Genomic DNA, 18,154 nt, shown 5'->3' with positions numbered 1-18,154 from the left:
GTGGTGGCTCACACCTGTAATCCCAGCACTTTGGGAGGCTGAGGCAAACAGATTGCCTGAGCTCAGGAGTTTGAGACCAGCCTTGGCAACATGGTGAAACCCCATCTCTACTAAAATACGCAAAAAAAATTAGCAGCATGTGGCGGCATGCGCCTGTAGTCTCAGCTACTCGGGAGGCTGAGGTAGGAGAATTACAAGAACCCAGGAGGCAGAGGTTGCAATGAGCTGAGATCGTGCCACTGCACTCCAGCCTGGGCCACAGAGCGAGACTCCATCTCGAAAAAAAAAAAAAAGTACTTGATTTGTTCAATGCTAAGAAGTTAATCTGTCTGCTACTACTGCAGACAAGCTATATCACTAGAAAGTCATTTATAATGTTTGCATCAATAGTGGGTACAAACCTTGAAGCTATAATTAAGATTCATTTAATTATGCTGGAAAAAGTGATGTAAAAGTATATTAGCTTCACATAAATCACAGCAAAATACGTTACGCATTACTTAAACTTTCTTCAAACTCTTTGTGTAGCAGCCTATTGATTTTTAAACTTACAATGAAAAAATGCTTTGCAAGAAAATTCAATGTTCAAAGACAAAAAAAAAATCACTCAAGGAGAAAATATAACTAAAGGACATTTATTTATTTTTACCAAGACTTTATCTTGAGGACATGGCTAAACTGCATTTCCACCCCCACCCCATCTTGAAGAAGAGTTAGTATAGTGAATGTTATAAAGTAGATACGAACAGCTAGCTGAAGGACTGGAACCAAAATTAACTGACAAAGTACAACTTTCATCTAAATCATCATAAAAATGTTTAAGTAAAAAAAAAAAAAAGAAAAAAAAGAGGCAATGGGGGTTTCTGATTGAACAAATCCTCACATTTCATCTAATACAGTCAATCTTGGCTAGAGTATAACAAAGTGGAAACAGGATTACTATGATACAAAACTTCCACTACAGCACGCTGTACACACCTGTGTTCCAAGCCCACCCCCATCCCCCGTAATGCTTCCAACACAATTATTTCCCAGCCTGTTGGGCCTGCCGACGAAGGAGCACGTAGATCTTCTCTTTAATCCAGTCTTTGTTATAAGGCTGGTATGTCTGGGTATCAGCCCGGTAACTGAGGAGAGAAAGGCAATAAGCAAAGTCACAGTGGTCAATCACTGTCAGGTGTTTAAATTCCCAAATTATAACCGCCCAATGATGGCACAGATGTGTACACTTCCAAAAACGAACTTAATGAGAAAATGAAAGAGCTACTTACACAGCCGTTAAATTTTAAGTGATACGCACTTTATATTACTTCGTACAATCTTATAGTGGAAAAAGAAAGCATGACCTAGAACTTTTAAGTTACATGCTCAATATGTTACTTATTGGATTCTTGACAGAGTATGACCAGAAACCACGTGTTCTTTCTTCTACCTAGTTTCCATTTTTATGGTTCCTTTAGCGATTGAACAACAACAACAAAAAAAAAAAACCGGCTGGATGCGATGGCTCATGCCTGTAAACTCAGTACTTTGGGAGGCCGAGGTGGGTGGATCACCTGAGGTCAGGAGTTCAAGACCAGCCTGGCCAACATGGTGAAACCTTATCTCTACTAAGATACAAAAATTAGGTGGGCATGGTGGTGTGTGCCTGTAGTCTTGGCTAATCAGGAGACTGAGGTAAGAGAATCACTTCAACTGGTGGAGGTTGCAGTGGGCCAAGATCTCACTACTGCACTCCTGCCTGGGAGACAGAGAGAGACTCTGTCTCAAATGAAAGAAAAAAAAAAGAAATCAAAAACACTAGTACAAACTTTAGATTTGCAAAGTTTATTTTGAATTAACTAAGAAAACTTTTAAAAACATGTTACTGGCAACAAAGATTTCTTGCTGACTTCCTTCCTCCTGTAAAGTATTAAGGAAACTGTATAACCTGTACTTCAGGATTTGTTTTTTGAAATAAATAATGCTAGAGGCCTATGGAAAAGAATTATCAGAAGACATAGGAAGCTCCAAAATATCTCTAATCAGAAGGGCAAGGAGTACACAGATTAGCATTGGCAGTAAAACTCCAATGAGACTGTGAGTAGTATCTAATAAGATGTTACGAAGTACTTGGTGTTGCTTTCAATTCTTATCTCAATTAACTCATTTTTACAACCCTGTGACTAGGTACAATTATCCCCCCCTTTTTTTGAGACAGTCTTGCTCTGTCAGTCAGTCTGGAGTGCAGTGGTACCATCTCAGCTCACTGCAACCTCGCCACCCGGGTTCACACGATTCTCCTGTCTCAGCCTCCTGAGTAGCTGGGACTATAGGTGTGCGCCACCATGCCAGGCTAATTTTTCTTGTATTTTTAGTAGAGATGAGGTTTCATTATGTTGGCCAGGCTGGTCTTGGACTCCTAACCTCAAGTGATCCACCCGCCTCGGCCTCCCAAAGTGCTGGGATTACAGGCACCTGGCCCCCTTTTTCATAAATGAGGAAACCAAGGCTTGAAAAAGTAAAGCAACTTAATTAGCTAAGTAACTACTCCTGACTCCAGAGTCCTCACTGTTAATCACTAAGTTAGAAACCTGCACTAAAATTTTTGGCAAGGGAAATAAATTCCAAAGTAGGAATGCTTTAGACAATTAACATCATATTCTTCCTCTGAACAATAAGGTTACAGTCTGGTTTATTAAAAATGTACAAGATTCCCATTTTAAAAATACCTAAACAAATAAAAAGAAACATTCTAAAATGTAAACTAATTTTCTCTGAAAATCCTTTGTCCATGCTTCCTAATTAAATAAGCTCTAAGCTAGTTTACTGCAAAATGTGGCAGAAGAGACTATAACATTTATATTAACACTGGTAAAGAACTTAAAAAGGAAAATTTCTCTCATTATCCTACCTGGGTGGGACTGGCTTTGTTTATACTATTCCCCCCAACAAAAATCACTCTGGTTTGTGAACATTTAGTAATCCATCAACTTGCACGCACATTTCCAGCTCATAAAATAGTAATAATGCCTTCTTCATGGAAAGCTGTGTGTTAATGGCTGTTAACTGGCACTTGAAAATGAGGTAATTAAATGTTAAATACTTTAATAAAATGCCTAGTCGTTGGCACAGATGAATCTTTTAACCTATTGTGATAGTCAATGAATGCAGGTTTATATAACAACAAAAGCTTTGTGTCTGGGCAGTGAAATCAGCAGCATCTTCAGTGATACCAACTTCTCTTACTGATCAGGAATATCCCTCGTCATTACAATAACTGAGGGTGAAAATGTCCTTTATGTCTCTAAGCAAACAAGGAAATCCTGCATAATCAAAAGGATATTATTTTCATCTTACAAAAAGCTTACTTAAAAAACTTACAGATCAGAAGACTGAAAAAATTTATACTCTGACTACCAAAAAAATTGACCCAATCTCTGGTCGTAAGAGTAGCAGCCCAAATCCCAGTTCTTAATGAAAGAGAGTTGAGGACATGCTGTCACAGGATGTGCTGTGGCAGTGGGTGATCTCTTTGAAAGCAATACCTTATTTCTCCTGAATATTCAAATAACAAAAAGGCATAACCAAAGTCACCTGGGAAAAAGAGTTTTAACTCCTAAATTTGATTCTGAAAGTTTTCCAGAGGCCAAAAAATTTTCTTTTTTTTTTTTTTGAATGAATTTCTTATAAACTTTTTTTTAAATTGCATTTTAGGTTTTGGGGTACATGTGAAGAACATGCAAGACTGTTGCAAAGGTACACACATGGCAGTGTGATTTGCTGCCTTTCTCCCCATCACCTACATCTGGCATTTCTCTCCACGCTCGCTCTCCCCAACTCCTCACCCCGCTGATGTCCCTTCCCTATTTCCCCCCGACAGACCCCAGTGTGTGATGCTCCCCTCCCTGTGTCCATGTGTTCTCACTGTTCAACACCCATCTATGAGCGAGAACATGCAGTGTTTGATTTTGTTCTAAAAAATTTTCAACATTAGAAACAACATAAATAGCTACAGGTTTCCAAGCTATTTATAAAAGAGAGATTACTGATAATTTATGATTTTTAACAGTCTCTCTGAAACTATTAAAAACCATAAATTATCATTAATCTTTCTTCTATATTTCTGGAACTACTGTAGGTGGGAAGAATTATCTAGGTAATAATTAAAGCTTTCCCTCTTATTTGGCTTTAAAATAGCAAGTATTATATTAAAAATCAGTTTAGTATGCTAGATATTGTTTCTAGTTTACACTTTAAAGACTATTACAGCCAGGCACAGTTGCTCATGCCTGTAATCTAACCCCTTGGGGAGGCTGAGGCAGGAGGATCACTTGAGCCCAGGAGTTTGAGACCAGCCTGGGTAACAGTGAGATCCTGTCTCTAAAATTTTTTTTATAAAGTCTAGTACAAAGATAGAAAAGTTATGTTGTATCACTAATGACATACTTGTATGTCATTAACATGTCACTTGTAACTGTTTTACTTCGTGCAATTTTCATACTGTTGGAAAAACCTGAATACTTTCTAAATCTCAGTTGAAATTAACAATTTATCTCACTTGTAGAAATTAAAATTCGTATCATTCTACTCCTGGCAAATTTAAGAACATGCTTGTAATTAAAAATAAAACTCCATCCTGACTTCGTCTGTCTAGTTGAAAATGGAGTTGCTGCATAATCTAACACTGCTGTGTTCAGCAAGCACTTGATCCTCACAAGGAGTCTGGTGAACTAGATTTGTCTGAATTTTACAAAAGAGCAAACTCGTTTGTAAAGGCAGCAATACCAAGCTGCCTTGTCAAACGGAGCTAGCAAATGGTAGAGCCAGAATTCAAACCAGCTATGTCTAATTCTGACACTCCAGCTAGCTCTTAAACACAGCCCCCCAAGACGAGTAAAACATGATCCTTGGCTTCCAGTTTACCTCCCACTTACTGGGTGTACGTACAACATCCCAAAAGCATCAGGATTAGATCCTGAATGCTTCAGTAAGGTTCTTTTGTAAAATAATAAAGACACCCATCAATTTTTAATCTCATCAATGCAGAATATAGCTCTGTAATATAAACAAGGGAAACAGAACATTAAAAATTTTAGAAAGCTATGCCTCAAATACACACAGGTGACGTGTATTTATATGACCAATTTTACTCAACACCAATTATGAACCAGAGATGCAGCAGTGAACAAAAGCAAAGCAACTTGTTTTTAAATTCTAGCAATTAATATACACATCAGTAATTTCGTATCGAGTGGATGATTTTGTCAAGACCTAGGCCTCCCAATTCCATGAACTCTTTTCCTCTAATGATCTCACCTTCCCACCTTCTCTTGGTCAGATCCCTAGACCTTGTCATTACCAACAATTTCAATTTCCTAATTTCAAGTATGCCATTCTCTGATCACTACCTTCCTAACACTCTAATCTGAGCAATCCTTGATCCAGTGGGACCTATAATTAACTGACTTACCTCTGTCTCTAGCACCTCTTCCTACGCCCCCAAAGCCCATAGTTAATGCAGTCCCTTGCTGTTATCTTCATATAAGCCTTCAATCTTTAGCTAAATCGTTACTCTCTACCTACTCCTCCCCTGTAACCATATAGGTGAGAGAGATTAGGAAAAAAAATCCCATGATCACAATGACTGATTCCACTTTAAATGATTATCAGGTAGATACTTTGGAGGACACTTAATACATCCTTGAAATAATTAGCTTCCTATTTCTTTCACCTTCCTAGCTTATTTCTTACTTTCCCACAAACCTGTAACACCTCAGCTTCAAATGGTGTCCTTGCTTCCTATCTGAGATAACTGAAGCATATTTCAGATAACTGAAGAATTACTCCAGCCCCCAAATTTGCCTATCCTCCCTTTTTTATGAATGAACTGTCCAAGAGCCAATCCAAGCTATCAATTTCTCCTCTAGTAGACCATCCCATCAGCCTGCAAACTTACCACTATTTTTCCCCACCTTAAAAAAAAGCAATTTCCTTCTCCAGCTACAACCCCATTTCTCTGTTCTTTTAAGCAAAACTCTCCAAAAAAAAAAAAAAAAAAAAAAAAAAAGGCTGTATGGGCCACCTATAAATCCTCTCTTTTCACTCTCTTTTCATTCCCTTCAATTCACTGAATCTGTAAGCATTTCACTCTTGCCACTCTACCACAACTGTTTTGGAAGTCACCAAAGACTTCCACAGTGTCAAATCTAGGGGTCGATTAAATTCTCAGTTCTTACTTCTCTGACCTATCAATAGTATGAAACACTTCTGCATTGGCTTCCAGGATATCGTTCCTCTCTGCCCCTCCAATCTCTTAAGATTCTCTCCTTCACTCGTTCCTCTGCAGCCTCAAAGTCTTCCTTAATGACTTCAAACATGGCAGGCACTCCTACTTCAGGACCTCTACACTAGCTGTCCCCCATTCCCCTGTCTGGTATGTTTTTCCTTTAGATGTCTGCATGGCTTAAAGTACCATGCAACATTCATTTGAATGTTCTGAGTGACCAAAGTGAAATGGTTACAGCTGGAACACAATGAAGAGGTGCAGAAAACCAAACTCAAACATCCCAAGGAAATGCAAGTTTTAGAACTTTTGGGGAGACAGCACAGCGCAGCCACATTCTAGGACTGTTCCAGTGGTGATCCAGGAAGTGCCTAAGAGTAAGACTCGTACATTTCTCATCACTGCTCTTTCAACTTCTAGCACAGCACCTGGCATGTAGTAAGTATTCAAGCATCTGGTGATTGAGCATTGTATCATAAGGAGCCTCCATTTTCATCAGTTAAATGAGCCGTATTTACACTCAGTTTCTATTTGCTAATGTAAAAAAGATTAGGTAAGCCTATAGTAATACTTTATGCTCCTTGTTAATAGTTTTCAGAAGCAGATTATCAATACAAACTGTAACAACTATATTCAACACTCTCATTCTAATATACCAAAATATATGTATTTACACAGGCTAGGATTAAAATTAAGTTCAATTTCAGCCCTACACACATTTAAGGTTTTGAAATGTCATGAAAAAAAGATAATCTTAGTTTTAATCCAAAAACAATGGCTTTAGGACAAAAATTATAAAGGGGAAAAAAATTATTAGGTATAAGGAACAAAGAACAGGGACATGGAACTTCTTAATCAGCATTCTTTCTGGATACTAACTACATCAATTAGCAAAGTTCTTTTTTCTGTGCCTTTGGCTTTATGTTGCCAATCTCTTATTTCTGTAAGAGAAATATTAATTACTATACATTATGCAAATGCAAAGACCAGTGTCAGGCATGTAGTTAGCTCCCAATACTATAAATCACCTCAGACAGAAAAACATTAAAAAATACAAGATAACAGACATGTTTGCTAATACTTACACCAGGCAGCTGAGGTCTGCCAGATCATCGATGAAATCAAACAACTGACTGATGTCGTATGTAATAGAAGGACTGTTGGGATTCATTCTTTTCAGATGTTCTTCATACATTTTACAAACGCCTAAGGAAGGATAGGACAAAAACCAAAATCTTACAATCACATAAACTTCTAGATATGAGTAGTGCTATATGTCAATAACATATTTACTTAAATAAAGTTGGGCTGGGGAAAAGATGACAGATTGATGGCTTTTGACTATTGCCACTAGCAAATAGTTTTTTATAAATTCACCCGGCCAGGTGCAGTAGCTTATGCCTGTAATCGCAGCACTTTGGAAGGCTGCGGCAGGGGATCACTTGAGCCTAGCTGTTTAAGACCAGCCTCCCTGGGCAACAGAGAGAGACCTCATGTCTACAAAAATTTAAAACTTAGCCAGGCATGATGGCATGTGCCTGTGGTCCCAGCTACTTGGGAAGCTGAGGTGGGAGATCACGCGAGCCAGGGAGGTCAAGGCTGCAGTGAGCCATGTCTAAATCACTGCACTCCAGTTTTCATCACAATGGTGGTGTAACTATTTTGTGTCTTAATAATAAAATGATTTCTTCGAACCATTGGAGCCAAGGGTCAGTAATTCCTCCTAAAGCCAAAAAAAACCAAAAAACAAAAACAAAAAAAGCCACATTAGAAATTGGCAAGAAAGAAAGAGATTATCCTAATGTGTTTATTTAATTATCCTATTGTGGCAATGTGGCAATTTAAGTCCAAGTAATCCTGGACTATGGATGCAGACAGACTTGAGTTCCAGCTCTGCTCCTGTCAAACCGTGGACAAATGACTCCATTCCCTGAACCACAACTGTCGAACAGAGTTAAGAGTGCCTCTCCATAGAATTGTGCGGTTTATCTGAAATAATGCATGTAAAGCATCAGCACACAAACAAGCATGTAATTACTCAAAATAATAAAAAAGATAAGCAAAATCATTAATAGCAAGCTTACATTACTAACTATAATTATCTATAGAGTACATTATCTATTTAGTTTTTATTCAGTGATACTCTCCTTTCTTATTCCCACAAAAGGAGAATATATCTTTTCAGTCCCTGCTGTCAACTATTTAAGACTACCACAATGAATGGATAAGTGACATAAATGCTAGTTATCTAGCAAATACATGTCCTATACTGTGTACAAAGGCCCTTTATTAGCTCCAAATTAACTTTTTAAATTTCCTAATAAAAATACTATTCAACCACAGAACTATCAAACAACTATCTTAGCGTTTTTGATGGCTACTGGCATACTACATTGTCATCACAGAGTATCACCCATGAGTTACTGAATGGAAAGAAAAAACTAGGAAAATAAATTCACATGTCTTAAAAAGGCAATGACCCATAGTTACCATCATACTTTCATTTTTTTAAGACAGAATTTTCATTCTTGTCACCCAGGCTGGAGTGCAATGGTGCAATCTTGGCTCATTGCAACCTCTGCCTCCCAGATTCAAGCGACTCTCCTGCCTTAGTCTCCCGAGTAGCTGGGATCACACAGGCGTGTGCCACCATGCCTAGCTGACTTTTGTATTTTTAGTAGAGACAGGGTTTCACCATGTTGGCCAGGCTGGTCTCGAACTCCTGACTGCAGGTGATCTACCCGCCTCAGCCTCCTGAAGTGCTGGGATTACAGGCGTGAGCCACTGCACCTGGCCTCCATCATACTTAATGGTTAAAGACTGGATGCTTTACTGCTAAGATTAGGAAGAATACTAAAATATTTACTGTTGCTACTTGTATTCAAGTAACGTTGTACTAGCAGTTCTAGCCAGGGCAATTAGGCAAGAAAAAGAGAAAACAGGACTTTAGATTGGAAGAAGTACAGCTACCATTATTTGCAGATAATCTACATTATCTTGTAGACAGAAAATCCCAAGGAAACAATAAAAAACCTGTTAGAATTAATGTATCAGTACAGCAAGATTGCAGGATATAGGATCAGTGTATGAAAATAAATTCTATTTCTACACCTTAACAAATCTGAAAATGAAACTAAGAAAACTTCATTTATAACAGCATAAAAAAGAACAAAGTTCTTAGAAATAAATGTAACATAACAAAAGAAACGCACAACTTGTACACGCTACACTATAAAATGTCATGGAACAATCCTTTTTTTTTTTAAATCTTGAGACAGGGTCTCATTCTGTCGCCCAGGCTGGAGTGCAGTGGCCCGATTACAGTTCACTGCAGCCTTGACCTCTCAAGTTCAAGTGATCCTTCCAAGGAGCTGGGACTACAGTTAGCGCCACCATGCCCAGCTAATTTTTATACTTTTTGTAAAGCAGGAATTTCGTCATGTTGCCCAGGCTAGTCTCAAACTCCTGGGCTCAAGCAATCCGCTCACCTTGGCCTCCTAAAGTCCTAGGATGACAGGTGTGAACACGTTCCCACGTTCATGGGTTGGAAGACCCGATGGCAATACTCCCCTAAATCACCTACAGATTCAATGCAATTCTTATAAAAATCCAAGCTGCTTTTGCAGAAACCAACAAGCTAATCCTAAATTTGACACAGAAATGCAGGAGACCCAGGAAACTCAAAATAATCTTGAAGAACAACACCGGAGGATTCAAATTTCCTGATTTCAAAACTTACTAGGAAACTACTATAATCAAGAAAATGTGGTATTGGTGTAAGGATAGGTATAAAGATCAACAGAATGACAGTCTAGAAACAAACCCCCACATTGATGGTCAATGCTTTTTGACAAGCATGCCAAACAATTCAAGAAAGAACAGTCTTTTCAACAAATGGCCCTCTGACAACTGGATAGTCATATACGAAAGAATGAAGTTGGACACATCCCTAAAACAGACCAGAGACCTAAAAGTAGAAGCCCAAACTCTAAGACCCACAGAAAAAAGGAGGCCAGGTGCAGTGGCTCTCACCTGTCACTCCAGCACTTTGGGAGGCCAAAGTGGGTGGATCACCTGTGGTCAGGAGTTCAAGACCAGCCTGGCGAACATGGTGAAATCCAGTCTCTACTAAAAATATAAAAATCAGCTGGGTGTGGTGGCACACACCTGTAATCCCAGCTACTTGGGAGGCTGAGGCAGGAGAATCACTTGAACCTGGGAGGCAGAGGTTGCAGTGAGCCAGGGTTGCGCCACTGCACTCCAGTCTGGGTGACAGAGTGAGACTCCACCTCAAAAAAAAAAAAAAAAAAAAAAAAAAGAAACGGAGAAAATATTTGTGAACTATGCATCCAGAATCTAAGTCACTAAAACAACTCAACCAGAAAAGAACAAATGGTCCCATTCGAAAGTGGCCAAAGGATATAAGCAGACCATTGTTCAAAAAAAGTGGTTAACACACACATGAAAAAATGATCATCAACTAATCATCAGAGAAATGCAAATTAAAACCACAATGAGATACCATCTTTCATCAGTTAGAATAGCTATTACTACAAAGTGGAAAAAAAAAAAGGGCAGGTGCAGTGGCTCACGCCTGTAATCCCAACACTTTGGGAGGCTCAGGTGGGGAGATCACATGAGGCCACAAGTTAGAGACTAGCGTGGCCAACATGGTGAAACCCTGTCATACTAAAAATACAAAAATTAGCTGGGCATGGTGACACACACCTGTAGTCCCAGCTACGCAGGAGGCCGAGGAAGGAAAATCACTTGAACCCAGGAGACAGAAGTTGCAGTGGGCTAAGATTGCACCACTGAACTCCAGCCTGGGCTACAAAGTGAGACTCTGTCTCAAAAAACAAAAACAAAGACATTGGCACTCATATGTTTACTGCAATACTATACACAACAGCAAAGTCATGGACTCAACCTAAGTGTCCATCAGTGGATAACTAAAGGAAATGTGGTGTACATGTGCATATATACACTCACATACCATGGAATACTACTCAGCTATTAAAAAAAGAACAAAACCATGTCTTTTGCAGCAACATAGATGGAACTGGAGGTCACTATCTCAAGTGGGTAACTCAGAAAGTCAAATATCTAACATTCATTTATTAGTGGGGGCTAAATAATGTGTACATATGGACAAACAGTGGAATAACACACTGGAGACTACAAAAGTGGGAGAATGGGGAGGGATGAGAAATCACCACTGGATACAATGTACACTAAGTGATGGTTACACTAAAAGCTCAGACTTGGTTGGGTGTGGCAGCTCATGCTTGTAATCCCAGAATTTTGGGAGGCTAAGGCAGGAGGACTGCTTGAAGCTAGACATTTCAGACCAACATGTGCAACACAGTAACACCATCTCTTTAAAAAACCAAAAAATTAGCCAGGTGTGGTAGCAGGTGCCTGTAGTCCCAGCCACTTGGGAGGCTGAGGCAAGAGGGCTGCTTGAGCCCAGGAAACTGAGGCTGCAATAAGCCATGATCACCAATGCACCCCAGCCTGGATGGCAGAGTGAGACCCTGTCTCTTAAGGAAAAAAAAAAAAAAAAAAAAAAGGGCCCAGACTTTGCTACTATGCAATGTATCTATATAAGTGCAGAAGTGCAGAAGACTGCACTTGTATTCCTTAAATCTATTAAAACAATGTTAAAAACAAACACACAATTCTACAGTACATGAGTTTAACCAGTATAAGGGATACCTGTAAAATATTTCCATACTATAACAAACTAACATGTGACAAACAATAAGACAATATTTATAAAACAATGAGAAGCTCTGGAAAGTCACTCATTATATACATTAGTTTAATTAAAAAAAAAAAACAACAAAAAAAATCCTAATACTCGCAGCGAGGAGGATAGTATGCACATAATTAATGTTTAAAATGTTCAACAACAAACAGGCCAAGGTGGGTAGATCACTTGAGGTCAGGAGTTCGAGACCAACCTGGCCAACATGGTGAAACCCTGTCTCTACTAAATACGCAAAAAATTAGCTGGGTGTGGTGGCGAGTGACTGTGTAGTCCCAGCTACTTGCGAGGCTGAGGCACAAGAATAGTGTGAACCTGGGGGGTGGAGGTTGCAGTGAGGCGAGATCACATTACTTTACTCCAGACTGGGTGACAGAGCCAGACTCTGTCTCAAATAATAAATAAATAAATAAATAATATGTTCAACAACTATGATCCAGCCTAAATATTTAATTTCCCTCTTAAAATTGGCAATTCAACAAATTTGGAGGTCAGAAATGATGAGGGCAGGGCCTGGGGTGGACTATTAAAAAAAAAAAGAAAGAATGAAATTTGGAGGGGGAAAATGAGACATTTTCTATCCCTTGATTAGTGTTAAACTCACCTTCCATGCATTCATTCACAGATTCGTAGTCTGCATAGGTTCTGCCTTCTGGCCTCTTGGTAGGCTGTACCAGCAAAATAGTGTGAGACTGCAGGGGGAAAACAAGATTTCAATGTAAGTTTCTATTTGAGATATTCATAGTATGATTTAAAAAAAAATCCCCGTTTGTGATGTAATAATGATTGCTAGTTATTCAAATGTAACTAGAGAGGTCAGGCATATTATCTCATGCCTGTAATGCTTGTCCTCTGGGAGGCTGAGGGGGAAAAATCACTGGAGGCCAGGAGTTTTGAGGCCCGCCTGGGCAACAAACAAGACCCTGTCTCTACAAAAAAATAAACACGCTGGGTATAGTAAGCTGGATCTGTCAGCTTTGAGAAAAGGTTCGACAACCCTGGCCCATTGTTCCTACAGCAGGCTACAGCATTTGGAGGGAAAAACAACCATCCTCGGCCGGGCGCAGTGGCTCACGCCTGTAATCCCAGCACTTTGGGAGACCGAGGTGGGGGGACTGCTTGAGGTCAGCAGTTCGAGACCAGCCTGGCTAACATGGTGAAACCCCGTCTCTACTAAAATACAAAAATTAGCAGGGCGATGTGGCGGGCGCGTGTAATCCCAGCTACTAAGGAGGCTGGAGGCAGGAAAACTGCTTGAACCCGAGAGGTGTAGACTGCAGTGAGCTAAGATCGCGCCACTGAACTCCAGTTCGGGGGACAGAGTGAGACTGTCTTTAAAAAAATAAAAAATAAATAAAAGAAAGAAAGAAAGAAAAAAAGCACCATCCCCACGCCTCCCTCTACCGAATAATCAGGAGAGAGCGCATCCCCAGGCCCAAGGCACTCCGGACCCAAGCGAGCAGGCGGGCGCGCAACCGCAGGGCGGACCAAGGTTCCGGGGCCTACAGTCAGGCCTGGCGTTTCCGCGGCGGGAAGAAGGATCGATCCACCCACTAGAGTGGCGGAGAACATCACGCCGCCCTGTATGGGGGTCGTGGGGAAAGGCAAATGTATGGGGCTAGGGTCGCCCTGGAGGCCGGGGACTCGGACTTGGGTAGCCACGGAGGCCTTTCTTACCATCGCGCCAAGCTCTCTTCGCTGCAGCCGCTGCAGACACCGCCGCCGCTACACGAGCTTACCCACGACGCCGCCAACAGCCAATCCCCGCGAGAGAAGCCGCCGGAAGTCGTCGGAAGTGCAACGCAAAAAAATGCCTTTTGGATCATAGAGGCACAGTCACTTCCGGCAGCTAGAGCAGATACTGACTCTGTTTCAGCCATCTTCGATAAAGGCAAAAAGGTAAGTAGGGGAAAGTTTCCTAGCTTTAGAAAGAATTTTTTTTTTCAAGACGCTGTCTTCCGTTCTTTCGTTATTAAACATACGCCTCAAGTGATCACCGGTATAGACAGTGACATCAGTCGTCTTTTATTAGCCCTAGTCAAAAATGGCGGCAGTGTACGTATCCCGGGCTAGAGGTCGGTTGTAACCCGGAAGTTCCCTTGTAAAGGAGGGGGCGGTGAGACAATCCGGAAGTGGATGGAAAGACGAGGTGCCACTTGGCGGCCATGGCAGCTGTAGTATCGGCGACTCCGGGTCAAGGCCCGGCCGAGTGGAGTACCATGGGCAGCACCGGGTATAGGGCAGAGACAGCCTTGTGTCAACTTTGCTGCTGAACCCCTAGGACCCATCGTTAGAGACGTGCAGGACTCCTTTCCTCATCCCAGGCTCGGAGGAGAGTTTGCTGGGACTGGTGGGCTGGTTTCCTGCCCTGGGGGGCGGATCACCTGCGGGGCCGCCTGTTGGGAGACTGGGGCATCTAGGGAACGAAAAGGTTCGCTTTGGTTACTTGCCCGCTGCCGCCTAAGACGTTGTGCCACCCTCATTCCGACAATCGAAGAAATTGATCATTCGCACATTTTCCCCATTGACTTTTCCCATCTCTGTTAACCCACGAGAATCTGTGACTGGCATCTGAGAACCCAGAGCCTGGGACCTTAGGTTGCCGTAAGCTTTCTCTGGTGCTAATATTAGCAAAAAGGATCTGTTTCCAGGTACTTTCAAGAGGAAGGTGCCTCGTGAACACATCTGCTGGTGGGAAGGCCTAAAGAACTGGAAAGCCCACTCTCTTTGCACCACCACACGTGTTTAAAGAACCTAAGCACCTTTTAAAGCCACTGGAAATTTGTTGTCAAGTGGTGGTGGGTGAATAAAGGAGGGCAGAATGGATGATTTCATCTCCATTAGCCTGCTGTCTCTGGCTATGTTGGTGGGATGTTACGTGGCTGGCATCATTCCCTTGGCTGTTAATTTCTCAGAGGTAAGAAACTATCAATTTTCTGTCAGCTGTCAGGATGGCTGTGAGGTAGTAGCAGCTGCAAAGGGAAGCTGCTTCCCTCGATAAATCTCAAAGCTAAAGGTCTCATTAAGGAAGACTATATTTTTAAAAACAAACCTCATCTTCAGCAGTGGAATTCTTAACCTGGGGTAGATAGATATTCCACTGAAGATCCTGGAGTATCCTGAATCCCCTGGAATTGCTTAAAAATTTTGAGGTTCTGTGCATTTTCCTGGAGAGAGGCACCATAACACTTTTTTTGATTCTCAGATGTTTCATAGAATCAAGGTTCCATATTGTTATCAAGAAAATAAATGGAGTGGCTCATGCCTGTAATCTCAGCACTTTGGGAGGCTGAGATGAAAGCCTTACTTGGGCCCAGGAGTTCTAGACCAGCCTGGGCAAAATGGCGAGACCCTATCCCTCAAAAAATTTAAAATTATCCACGTGGTGATGTGCTTCTGTTGTTCCAACTACTAGGGAGGCTGAGGCAGTAGGATCGCTTGAGCCCAGGTGGCTGAAGCAGCAGTGAGCCGTGTTTGGGCCATTGCACTCCATCCTGGATTCCTGGATGGCAGAGTGAGATCCTGTCTCTAGAAAAAAAAAAAAAAAAAAAAAAAAAAAGAAAAAAAAAAGAAAAAAGAAAAGAAATGGAGAATGTTATTTGTCCATATGAATTGAAGTCAGTATGATACTTCTTTTTGAGAAAGTCAAACATACCTTTCTGAGGAAAGCTGTTTTGTCTTGTTTTTTGGATGCTGTACTAGAACCAATGGAAGAAAAATTATTAACTCATGGAATATAATTTTTCTTTTAAATGTGAGCATTGGAATTGATGTTCTGACGTTGTTTCAAATCTATTTGCTTAGCAATGAATTTTTGGTTAATATGTTTTAACATTTTGGTTAATTTGATTGGCATTCCTTGAACAAATGTTAAGCAAGGGTCCCAGGAAGAGGGGTAGATGAACACTGTTCAGTGAACATTCCAATAGGTCCTTTAGGCATAAAGAATTCACGAAGTGCACAGTGTTCAAAGATTTAGGGGAAAAAACTACTACATTCAGAGGGAACAAGATTTCATGAGTTTGTCCTAGAGTTCAGCAGTAAAATAGGCCCTAGTTTAAATGCTGTTCCTGAAAGTACTTTCAAAGGAAAGAGGAGAGTAGAATGGCCTGAAGTAGAAAGGAAAGGTGTAAGTGAAATATTAAGCATACCTTGAAGAAACCTGAGGAAGAGGAGACATTGCAGGTGAAAATAGCCTGTGGGTGGGAAAGAAGGTGGGACAAGGTGCTGTCAATATGAGGAAAAGTAAAGCCCGTAGCCAGATGGAATGGAGGCTTAAATTGTTCCTGCTCTTTTTCTGTTTTCTTTTTTGTCTCTACCCCTCAGCATCTAATGACAACATTTTTAAAAAGTATATACATTACCTAACTTCACTTAAAAAACTCAAGCTGGGTGTGGTGGGGCACACCTGTAGTCCTAGCTACTTGGGAGGATAAGGTGGGAGGAGTGTGACTCCATCTCTCAGAGAGAGAGAGAGAGATCAGTGAGGTACAGACTGGATAGGTTCATGAAGTTTATTAGAATCAGGGGAGAGATATTTTTTCAATCCGGCTTTTCTGACTCAGACCAATTCTTGGCATACATGGTAGCCTGTGTACCAAATCCATCCCACAGGCTGACTGTTAAATTAGCAGGTAGTTTATTACTGTTCTTTACCAGTATTTCCTCAAGGCAACAGTTGGGTTGGGCTGAGAAGCAGCTGATAGTCACAGTCCTCCTTGCCCTTGAAGCCTGTTTCATTTATTCAGGTTACCTGCCTGCCCAGTAGTCTGTGAACCTGCTGTGTTTCCTTTGACATAACCGTATTTTCTTATAACTGTATTAGAATTGAATTGACATTAGTAAGGCTGACGTGTGAGATTTGGGTTGGTTTGTGTATTTTGTAACTTACTGAAGTAACATTATGAATAAGTATAATTCTGATAAGCAACCAGTAAAACTTTTTATTTCTATAAAATGCTTATAACTTTACCAATTTCAGTATTTTTTCAAACTTCCTTGAATGATTATTGCAATATGCAGATATATACTATTTGCTTTTTCACTGGAAGGAAATGTTTACAGGAGTTGTGTTATTATCTGGGACATTAATAAGGATACTTGTCATTTCTGGCTTTCTTAAATTGACGGTCAAGTGGTCTTTTCCAGCTGTAGGTCTTAAAATGCTATAAATTAGCATTCATAATATCTGTTTATTATTAGAGCAGACACAATGCATTTTGAGCTGTTAGAATAAAAATGAAAGTTATATATAACTTAAAGACATTTTAGAATTCACCTAGGATTTCTATCCCCTGGGAACGAAATATTTTTTCTAGGCAAATTATGCCATTATTATGGATCAATGTTATACTGAAACTAGTGAGATGGTAAATTTGTCAAACTAAATTTCATTCATGGGGAACTGGAAAGCACAATTTCTTTCCTTGCAAAATAATTCCCCAAACTCCTATACGGGATAAACGACTTGCCTCTTTAAGGAAGTCTGGCTTTTTTTAGAGATGAGTGTTAATATTTTACAGTTCACTTTTATTTACATCAGGGGTGTCCAATCTTTTGGCTTCCCTGGGCCACATTGGAAGAAGAATTATCTTGAGCCACATAGGAAATACACTAACACTAAGATAGCTGATGAGCTAAAAAAAATAATAATTATAATTATAAAAAAAAAACCTCAATGTTTTAAGAAAGTTTATGAATTTTTGTTAGGCTTCATTCAAAGCTCTCCTGGGTTGCATGCAGCCCAGGAGCCACGGGTTGGACAAACTTGATTTACGTGAAAAGAAATGCCTTTTATTCATGTTTTTAATTTTGCTGCTGCTGCTTTCTCATTCAATACTTTTTCTTCAGAATTTCTCAGAGCAGGAATAAAAGTCAGATGATCAATTATGGAAAGATCAGTATTCAAAAACAAGTTAAAATCAAGTAGTCTGAAATTGCGGTAGTGTGGAGTCTAACTGCCAGATATGACCACCAAGAGGTTTATGTGACGTTGATTTCTCTCAGTTTTTCCTCACCCCAAAACTACCTTTCTTGATACTTTTGTGACCTTCTTCCTTGCCCTTTGACCTGGCAACTGTACCTTCATGCCTTAAAAATTTATAAAACAAAGGAAAAAA

At 40.3% G+C, this 18,154-nt stretch overlaps 2 protein-coding genes across 6 annotated transcripts in view; one reads left to right on the top strand and one right to left on the bottom strand.

Moving 5' to 3' along the window:
* Positions 1-619: 619 nt before the first annotated feature.
* Positions 620-13,811, bottom strand: ERH (ERH mRNA splicing and mitosis factor). The gene is made up of 4 exons (XM_010335211.3): positions 13,713-13,811; positions 12,640-12,727; positions 7,351-7,471; positions 620-1,127 (listed from the first exon to the last, which is right to left on the bottom strand). The coding sequence occupies exons 1-4, from the start codon at positions 13,713-13,715 to the stop codon at positions 1,025-1,027; spliced, it is 315 nt and encodes a 104-aa protein (XP_010333513.1). The 5' UTR covers positions 13,716-13,811; the 3' UTR covers positions 620-1,024.
* A 45-nt stretch (positions 13,812-13,856) lies between these two features.
* The window catches only part of SLC39A9 (solute carrier family 39 member 9), a 57,195-nt gene continuing 52,897 nt past the window's right edge, over positions 13,857-18,154 (top strand). For 2 of the 5 annotated variants that reach the window (XM_010335208.2, XM_010335209.3), the window contains exon 1: positions 13,857-13,934. Coding sequence is in view for 2 of the 5 variants with exons in the window: in XM_010335207.3 (XP_010333509.3) it covers positions 14,857-14,952 (96 nt within the window). In the remaining 3 variants the exon portion in view is untranslated. Of the gene's footprint in view, positions 13,935-13,987; positions 14,953-18,154 lie in introns of those variants that run through there. The other 3 variants (XR_744388.3, XM_003924476.4, XM_010335207.3) reach the window with 2 other exon arrangements.

The sequence above is a fragment of the Saimiri boliviensis genome, chromosome 2 (genome assembly GCF_048565385.1).
Source record: "Saimiri boliviensis isolate mSaiBol1 chromosome 2, mSaiBol1.pri, whole genome shotgun sequence".
In the NCBI taxonomy this organism is placed as follows: Eukaryota; Metazoa; Chordata; class Mammalia; order Primates; family Cebidae; genus Saimiri; species Saimiri boliviensis.
The sequence above is the reverse complement of the archived record's forward strand: the minus strand, read 5'-3'. Positions and strand labels throughout refer to the sequence as shown.